Genomic DNA, 9,407 nt, shown 5'->3' on the forward strand with positions numbered 1-9,407 from the left:
GCTGAACCTCTCTGAATCGTTATATGGTTCTATAGACGAAATCAAATACATTTAAAGCATTTCTCAAAGTCAGAAAATGTAACAAATGCAGTAAAATACAACGTCAATAACAAATGAAAATCCCAAATCATGAATATGTAACCTAACAAAGTGATACAATCCAATTGCAAAATAATTACGTGCTCAAGTGCCTTCGTCACAATGCCCACTTGCAAAATACTTAGAGCCATTTTGTATAAGCGTTAATCCAAAAACAATCGATTAAATACACAAAGGCAATTATTATCATTTTTTTACAGTTTTCTCTTCTTCCGCCATTCTGCAGTTGGTTGTTATTGGGGGCACCTGAGGAGCCTCAGCCAATCAGAAACACTCTCTGTGTGTCAGTCATTTTGAGGCGTGGCCTTTTTAGTCCAGTCTAAGGTGGTTTGCTGGTCTAAGTCTGTTTATTCTGGTGTGTTTTGCTGATAGGAGATCCACGGTCAAACCAGCATAAATACCACACACACAAACTGAAAACAGGCTGACGGACATTATTTATTAAATCATCTGCAATGCTTACAGTGCCTTTCCAGTCGCTCTGAGGATGTGATTGGATTTCCTCCTCATCCCTGATGAACTCATTACAGGGCAGCAGCTGCAGCAGGGGCTGATGGGAAGGCGTTCAGCGGTGACGTCACCGGGCTGGGTGTTCCTGTCAGTGACCTGAGGAGAGCACCGGGGTGCAGCGGCCCGTTACCTGCCCTGAAACCCACCGACAGCCACACGGTCCTCATCAGGGTGAGTTTAAGACCCCAACATCAAGGGTTTCAGCGCAGCATTCGCACACCTCAGCGCTCCAGTGAGTGTGAATGCTATGGCGCTTCGCTTTGAGCCTCCGAAATGGCAAATATTTGTAAATCAAAGCTTAACAGAAATAGCACTAATGAATGAGTGAAACACCTGTGATGAAAGGGACAAACACAAAGGCACAGCTATTGTGATATTAGCTACACAATTAATTATTATATACAAATGTTATTGTAGAAGTAGAAGTTGAGGCTGAATAGGAGACATCTGAAGGTCTGTATTTGTTTCACAGACTGATTTGTTGCAGCCTGGTGAAGTTCCAGAGCCGTATCCGTCTCCAGATCAGCTGCAGGACCGCTGGGACGACACACACGTGAAACTACCCTGCTCCGAGCACAACCTGTTCCCTGTGGACCGTACGGTCAGACTAACACTCACTCACACACACACACACACACACACACACACACACACACTCACACACACACACACTCACTCACTCACACAGTCAGGAGTTTCGGCCAGGTCCAGCAATGTGCGAACGTTCCACGAAGCAATGCTTAGCTTATTTTTCACTTTAATTTTTCAACCGCAAGGGGGCATGCTCCGACGGTTGCGGCTTACCGTACGGAGTGTGGGGAGCAGACAATTTTTAGACCACCTTTTCCAGGTCCTTCCCCATCACAGGGGTGAGCAGTGTGGGGCTGCTCAGTCGCAGTGGAAGCTGCCGAAAAGACGAGCTGCTCCATCCCGCAGTCCTAACGACCATCACTCCATTGCCGCCTGTGTGCATGGTTTGGCTAGACAGTCCCAGCCACATCCTTGGCCTGTGCCCACCACCATTCCACATCGCCACAGGACTTTAAATTTTTTTTTTTAAGGGAGAGGAGGGAAGGGGAGGGGAGGGGAGCAAGAAGCTTGCGCATAGGTATAGATTAGGGTGGGAGTGTGGGTGCGCAGACCTCACTCCCACCATCTTCACTCCTACCAGATAGACCTCCAGTGGCATGAGAGAACCCATGATGACCTTCGACTGGCAGGAAGTTGCAGGGGGCTGCCGGTAGTCCGGTCAGTTGGACTCCGCCTATGCCTGCCCTCAAGTGCAGGTTTGTTTTCAGGGTTTGCTCCCCTAGCCACGGTACCCTCCCGAGTTAACCCACGTGGCTGTGGGATTGCCTTCTTCCGCCTTCCCAGCCGCTGTAATGGTTCACACACCACCATCTTCCACCTGTGCCGTCGTTGAGGTCTTTACTATTTACCCATAGCTGGGACAGTGGTTGATGGGCATCAGGGCATTTCCACTCATCGATGGGCCTGCATGCCACGTCTCTGGGGCCCACTTCTGCTCCGAGATCCCGTACAACTTAGCCTGGAACCGCAAGGGACCAGTTACCATGTGTGCCACGAGGAGGCTTGTACGAGATCTTGGCAGTGGAGAGGCTATGTACCGGCTGAGGAGACTTACACACTCGGCTCCTCTTTTCGAGGGCATCAGGGCATTTCCACTCATCGATGGGCCTGCATGCCACGTCTCTGGGGCCCACTTCTGCTCCGAGATCCCGTACAACTTAGCCTGGAACCGCAAGGGACCAGTTACCATGTGTGCCACGAGGAGGCGTGTACGAGATCTTACGGACTACGGGGTTGAGCACACACACACACACCTGATAACAGTCACACACACACACAAACACACACAGGAGTCACAGGGCCCATGATGTTTTAATACTAACAGGACGTGTATAACTGTTATCAGCTGAATTATTTGTGTGATGTTGTTTGTTTGAATGTTTCCAGACGCTCCAGAGCCGATGGGATTTGATCAATAAAGCGCTGAGTGTCCCGTTCAGCTCCGCTCATGATGTGAAGGTGATCTCACTGCTCTCTTCTTATTAATTACACACATAATTGCTTGATTTGAGTGTGTTCATTCTGTGTCAGTGTGTGTACATAATTAGCTATCATTTGAGGACAAATTTACTCTCAGAAATGAATCAAATATGACACAACGTTCCTTTGGAGACACTGATTCTGAAAAAAAAGATTCATACTTAAAATAAATTCTAAAAATGAAAAAAGGTTTGGGTTAATCAGTTGGCATTATAGTAAATCAATATAAGTCTATGTCTTGACCTCATTAAGGTAAGTGATGAATGAAAGAATGAAAGGTGTGTTGTAGTTTTCTGGTTTTGTCCAGCTGATGGCAGCAAACATCAGTGTATGAGGAACGAAAGCCAAACTCACTGCAGATCATTAGACAGAAAATACAAGTGCTGCTGCTTATTTTGACATTTATTTCAAGAACTGAACTGTTTTTTAAATATATATATTACTCTCTAGGATGCCATATTGAAATATAATACGGGCCAAGCGAAGGGATGGAACTTCACAGCACTTAATGTCTACTGTAAGGTAAAGACACACCTGTAATGAACACACACACACACACACACACACACACACACACACACCTGTTGGATATTGTGCAGAGAAGCTGATGGACAGTTAAGTGTTTGTTTCTGTTTTCATTGGTTAACTCTAACCTTTACCTGCCAAACCTGGTGTCAGCCTCAGCGGCGGTCTGTTAATGATGTTCGTTTGTGCAGTAATGAGAGTCTCTTTACTCTGATGTTTTATGAAAGGTCCTGAATGTTTTGTGTTAGACAGCGATTGTAAAGATGTATGTGATGTGTTTGATTGACAGGTTCAGTTTGACGGATGGGAGGAGAGGGCGGGGCCTTGTGAGTTTGATTGACAGCGCCTGATTGTTTGTTTTCTCTCTGAACATCGCAGAGTCAGACGCACTTCACAGCATGTTAATTGCTGCAGGCAGACTCAGCAGCGTTATGAACAGAAGTGACGACAGAATAAATGAATCACGGTGACATCAGATTGTGAAGGATCTGCCGTGTGTTTTGTTGATTCGAAGTCTCAGCTGGCTGCCGTCCTGCTCTCTGGTTTTACGATATCACCGTTATTTATGACCTTCCTCTGCTCTTCTTTTCTGGTTGTCGTACAAATGTGTCCCGAGCTGGACCCGTTTGAGGACACCCGTCCTTATCTGCATTTGCTCCAGGACGTGTTTTAATCAGACGGGAAACTTCAGAGACCTGATGAAATTGCCCTTTAGATTGATTATCCTGACACTGCCATCGTAAATAAGAGCGGAGTAACTATCATCTATGATAGACTGACGTGTGTGTGTGTGTGTGTGTGTGTGTGTGTGTGTGTGAGTGAGTTTGAGTGTGTGTGTGTTTGAGTGTGTGTGTGTGTGAGCGAGTGTGTTTGAGTGTGTGTGCGAGTGTGTGTGTGTGTGTGTGTGAGTGAGTTTGAGTGTGTGTGTGTTTGAGTGTGTGTGTGTGTGAGCGAGTGTGTTTGAGTGTGTGTGCGAGTGTGTGTGTGTGTGTGTGTGTGTGTGTGTCAGTGCACATGTCATAAACTGCTGATTGGGCCGCTTGAGTCTGGAGAGCGATGGACCCGCAGCCGGTGTGATTTTACGGGCGTTTGTTTTCCTGTTGTGTGATGGTTTGGTCGGACAGCTTTGAAGAGCGCCTGCATTTCTTCTGCTTGTTAGTGTCAAACTGTAAAAGCTCTGAAGGTCCGTCTTGACTAAATTAATTTCAGCTTGTCATGGTTTGTCTGTAAATGAGAATAAAAATGCAGATGAGGTAACGGAGTGTGTTTGTGTCTGCAGAGCAGGAAAGATCCGTCTCTGACCAGAAATAAAAGTACTTTCTGTCTCTTGATTGACCAACAGTGTCTTTCTTGTCTGTGTTTGATTCTCTGGTGTTTAAGGGGAATGAACTAGAATCAGCAGGACACAACACAAGGTGCTCTGAGATGCAGAAGCACATGGAGCGTTTATCTGTGCTCTGCTGTGAAACAGACTGATTACTGAACTTAACACTAAACCACAGAATGCATCTCAGTTCAGTCTGCTAGACTTGCTTATGTTTGTGCTGCGCTTTTGTACTTTCTAGCTTCACATAGTTTTTCTTCTAAAATGAGACGTGTGTGATGACTGGGAATCAGTGAGGAGTGCCAGAGTCTTTCAGAGACAGGAGAGTTGAGGATCTGTGAGCGATTAATAAGAGATTCTTCACGTGTTTAATGTGTGTTTGTTTGCTCCATGACACTCGTTCAACAGAAAGTCTGTCTGTCCCAGATGACCCCAGACTAACGACTAACGCTCTCTGAGTCTGTTTCTAGGGTCTGCAGGCGTCTGAAGCTCAGCAGATGTTTGGAGAGCTGCTTCCAGCGATGGCACAGCTGGCACTGAGAGCGCCGAGCCTCCTCACGCAGGTACAGGACCTAAGTGAGACCTGCTCTGTTCATCTTCTCTATTCACTTCTTCAGATGCTATTTAATCTCTACATCTATCTTTCTCTGGGTTTTTTTTTTGGTCTCTCTTTCTGTTAATTGTCATTTTTTACTCAGAGTTTCCTGCTGGGCTGTTTTTGCCAGCAAGAGTCTTGATTACGCTCTCGTTCTCTGAGTTTATCTAGTTTCCTTCCATTCAGCCTCCATCAATGAGAACGCTCGAACACTCGTTGATTGACTGATGTAGTCTCCGCCCACTGATCCTCCACCAGTGAGAACGCTCGAGCACTCGTTGATTGACTGAAGTAGTCTCCGCCCACTGATCCTCCACCAGTGAGAACGCTCGAGCACTCGTTGATTGACTGAAGTAGTCTCCGCCCACTGATCCTCCACCAGTGAGAACGCTCGAGCACTCGTTGATTGACTGAAGTAGTCTCCGCCCACTGATCCTCCACCAGTGAGAACGCTCGAGCACTCGTTGATTGACTGAAGTAGTCTCCGCCCACTGATCCTCCACCAGTGAGAACGCTCGAGCACTCGTTGATTGACTGAAGTAGTCTCCGCCCACTGATCCTCCACCAGTGAGAACGCTCGAGCACTCGTTGATTGACTGAAGTAGTCTCCGCCCACTGATCCTCCACCAGTGAGAACGCTCGAGCACTCGTTGATTGACTGAAGTAGTCTCCGCCCACTGATCCTCCACCAGTGAGAACGCTCGAGCACTCGTTGATTGACTGAAGTAGTCTCCGCCCACTGATCCTCCACCAGTGAGAACGCTCGAGCACTCGTTGATTGACTGAAGTAGTCTCCGCCCACTGATCCTCCACCAGTGAGAACGCTCGAGCACTCGTTGATTGACTGAAGTAGTCTCCGCCCACTGATCCTCCACCAGTGAGAACGCTCGAGCACTCGTTGATTGACTGAAGTAGTCTCCGCCCACTGATCCTCCACCAGTGAGAACGCTCGAGCACTCGTTGATTGACTGAAGTAGTCTCCGCCCACTGATCCTCCACCAGTGAGAACGCTCGAGCACTCGTTGATTGACTGAAGTAGTCTCCGCCCACTGATCCTCCACCAGTGAGAACGCTCGAGCACTCGTTGATTGACTGAAGTAGTCTCCGCCCACTGATCCTCCACCAGTGAGAACGCTCGAGCACTCGTTGATTGACTGAAGTAGTCTCCGCCCACTGATCCTCCACCAGTGAGAACGCTCGAGCACTCGTTGATTGACTGAAGTAGTCTCCGCCCACTGATCCTCCACCAGTGAGAACGCTCGAGCACTCGTTGATTGACTGAAGTAGTCTCCGCCCACTGATCCTCCACCAGTGAGAACGCTCGAGCACTCGTTGATTGACTGAAGTAGTCTCCGCCCACTGATCCTCCACCAGTGAGAACGCTCGAGCACTCGTTGATTGACTGAAGTAGTCTCCGCCCACTGATCCTCCACCAGTGAGAACGCTCGAGCACTCGTTGATTGACTGAAGTAGTCTCCGCCCACTGATCCTCCACCAGTGAGAACGCTCGAGCACTCGTTGATTGACTGAAGTAGTCTCCGCCCACTGATCCTCCACCAGTGAGAACGCTCGAGCACTCGTTGATTGACTGAAGTAGTCTCCGCCCACTGATCCTCCACCAGTGAGAACGCTCGAGCACTCGTTGATTGACTGAAGTAGTCTCCGCCCACTGATCCTCCACCAGTGAGAACGCTCGAGCACTCGTTGATTGACTGAAGTAGTCTCCGCCCACTGATCCTCCACCAGTGAGAACGCTCGAGCACTCGTTGATTGACTGAAGTAGTCTCCGCCCACTGATCCTCCACCAGTGAGAACGCTCGAGCACTCGTTGATTGACTGAAGTAGTCTCCGCCCACTGATCCTCCACCAATGAGAACGCTCGAGCGCTCGTTGATTGACTGATGTAGTCTCCGCCCACTGATCCTTCTACCAATGAGATCGCTCGAGCACTCTTTGATTGACTGATGTAGTCTCCGCCCACTGATCCTCCACCAATGAGAACGCTCGAGCACTCATTGATTGACTGTCATTGGACGTTTTCATCCCTGCTTGACTGAGAATAGCGTGTTTCTACACTGGCACGCCGTGGGATTTGACTCATAACAGTTATTACAGAAATATGATGAATGTCAATAAACAGCAGAACTTCTGCTACATCTCTTGATTGAAAACCATGCATGACTTGAATGAAGTGAATTAAAACCAAACTCTTTTTAGTTTGTGTTGGTTAGTTAAGTTGTGAAAGTGTCTCCTGTACATGCCAGATGGGATTTTCTAGCTGGACACTAACTAGTAGTTTAATTCCTGTTTGTGGAGTTTGTTCGTCTGTGCTTTATGTGTTGTTATTATGGCCTTCTCCATTAGTGTTTAAATGCTTTAATATAATTTAATGTACTCTTTTTGCTTTCACTCAATGAGTGTTTGATTAGATTTGACTTTACATAAAGGCACAGTACTCATACTTTAACTTAAGTACAATTTCTCTGTATCTTTTTACACTCCTGACATGGAATGTAGTGAAGTAAATATTTTCCAGAATTAAAATACTCTGAAGTACAACAACAGAGTAAAAGACGTTGTGTTGCTGTCCACCTTTGCTAATAAATCTCAGTAAAGTCAAGAGCATTTTCGGCCTGTGGAGGCATTTTGGTGTGTTTTTGTTGATGAAATCAGTCTGAATCTGTGTATTTCTGCTCTGTGTGTTCAGCCGATCCCGCTGTTGAGAACGCAGCGCTGTCGATCCCTCACGCTGTCTCAGGAGCAGGTCTCGTGTCTGCTGGCGAACGCTTTCTTCTGCACCTTTCCTCGACGAAACTCTCGACGGACGGAGTTCAGCAACTATCCGGACATCAACTTCAGCAGGTGCCATATACAGCAGAGTCAGCAGAAACACAGCAGAAACACTATCAGTCCAGAGGTTCAGTATCTGAAAAGAGTGAGCCAATGATCAGAGATTGCTAGCAACATCTCTTCATAACCCCGTACTGAAATATGATCCTGCATACTGTATCTCAGTGTCATGTGATCGGACTTTTCATATTGCATCTGGTTTACTTTGCTGCCAGTTATAATTAGAAAAGAAAACCGACTAGCTGACTGAAGATTACACAACTACTTAATAACGAATAACTCCATAAATACATACATTTGTGTGATGAGACATGACGTCAGGTTTCTCAGAGGCGTTAGACAGTGTTTTCTGTGAATGTAAGTTGTTGTAGATCTCGTGCATGAGCGCATTCAGTCTTCATCACGCAGGTCAGACGTCAGTGATTGGAGCTCGTCTGTCTCTAAATGCACGAACGTCGTTTATGAATATGAAATATCAGACTGGCCTTCCATACAATCTGCTGTGTGTTTTCTAGGTTGTTTGAAGGTTCGTCCCAGAGCAAACAAGAGAAACTCAAAACCCTCCTGTGGTACTTTAGACGGGTCACACAGCAGAGTGAGTTTGGCTTCTCTGCACGTCACACACTCGTTCATTCATGAATCGGTGGGTTAATGCTGTTTGTGGTGTGTTTTGTTGATCCGAGGGCCCGCCGGTCTCATAACATACACCAGACAGTGTGTGCAGCGTCTGCCCTCCTGGTCGAGGTGAGATCGATCTTCACACACTCCACAGCACTTAGCTTCCCACAGGCCTATAAACACTCTTCATTTGGTTTTTAGTTCAGAAAAGCAGTTCAGCAAGCTTCGCATCAGCTGTGACGGAAGCATAGAAGACCAGGGCTACGGCATGCTGCAGGTGACACGTGAAAAACACGCTCACGTTTCACACTAGAACAAGACATTATATACTGAAGAAAATGAAGACCATTCACTTTGCATTGTGGCATCATTTTCATTACCTTCATTACTGTAATGCAGAAAAGAAATCCTATTCTCCTTATTTTAATGCATTTTTATTGTTCTCATTATTCTCACAGTGCTGATTCTCTTTACTGTGATACTGAGGCTCTCAAACTCCAGACGGTCTTGCTGACTGAAACTGATTCATTTTCATGATGTAATTCTATTGTAAAATATGACCTGGGCATGCTGTGTGTGTGTGTGTTTCTGCAGGTGGACTTTGCCAACCAGTTCGTTGGGGGGGGAGTGACTGGTTCTGGTCTGGTTCAGGAGGAAATCCGTTTCCTGATAAACCCAGAGCTCATCGCTGCTCGGCTCTTCACTGAAGCACTGGACGATAACGAGTGTCTGATCATCACAGGTAGACACACACACACACACACACACACACACACACACACACACACACACACACACACACACACACACACACAC

General features: G+C 46.9%; 1 protein-coding gene across 3 annotated transcripts in view; it reads left to right on the forward strand.

The window, feature by feature from the left end:
* LOC107674406 (poly(ADP-ribose) glycohydrolase) overlaps nt 1-9,407 on the forward strand; it is a 24,798-nt gene that overhangs the window by 9,420 nt on the left and 5,971 nt on the right. For 2 of the 3 annotated variants that reach the window (XM_016468368.1, XM_016468370.1), the window contains exons 3-12: nt 630-780; nt 1,082-1,210; nt 2,587-2,658; nt 3,130-3,201; nt 4,999-5,091; nt 7,831-7,985; nt 8,489-8,568; nt 8,657-8,717; nt 8,793-8,868; nt 9,186-9,333. In XM_016468368.1, the coding sequence (XP_016323854.1) occupies nt 630-780; nt 1,082-1,210; nt 2,587-2,658; nt 3,130-3,201; nt 4,999-5,091; nt 7,831-7,985; nt 8,489-8,568; nt 8,657-8,717; nt 8,793-8,868; nt 9,186-9,333 (1,037 nt within the window). The remainder of the gene's footprint in view (nt 1-629; nt 781-1,081; nt 1,211-2,586; nt 2,659-3,129; nt 3,202-4,998; nt 5,092-7,830; nt 7,986-8,488; nt 8,569-8,656; nt 8,718-8,792; nt 8,869-9,185; nt 9,334-9,407) is intronic. The other variant, XM_016468369.1, reaches the window with a different exon arrangement.

This window comes from Sinocyclocheilus anshuiensis, unplaced genomic scaffold (assembly GCF_001515605.1).
Source record: "Sinocyclocheilus anshuiensis isolate Anshui unplaced genomic scaffold, SAMN03320099.WGS_v1.1 scaffold652, whole genome shotgun sequence".
NCBI classification, from domain to species: domain Eukaryota; kingdom Metazoa; phylum Chordata; class Actinopteri; order Cypriniformes; family Cyprinidae; genus Sinocyclocheilus; species Sinocyclocheilus anshuiensis.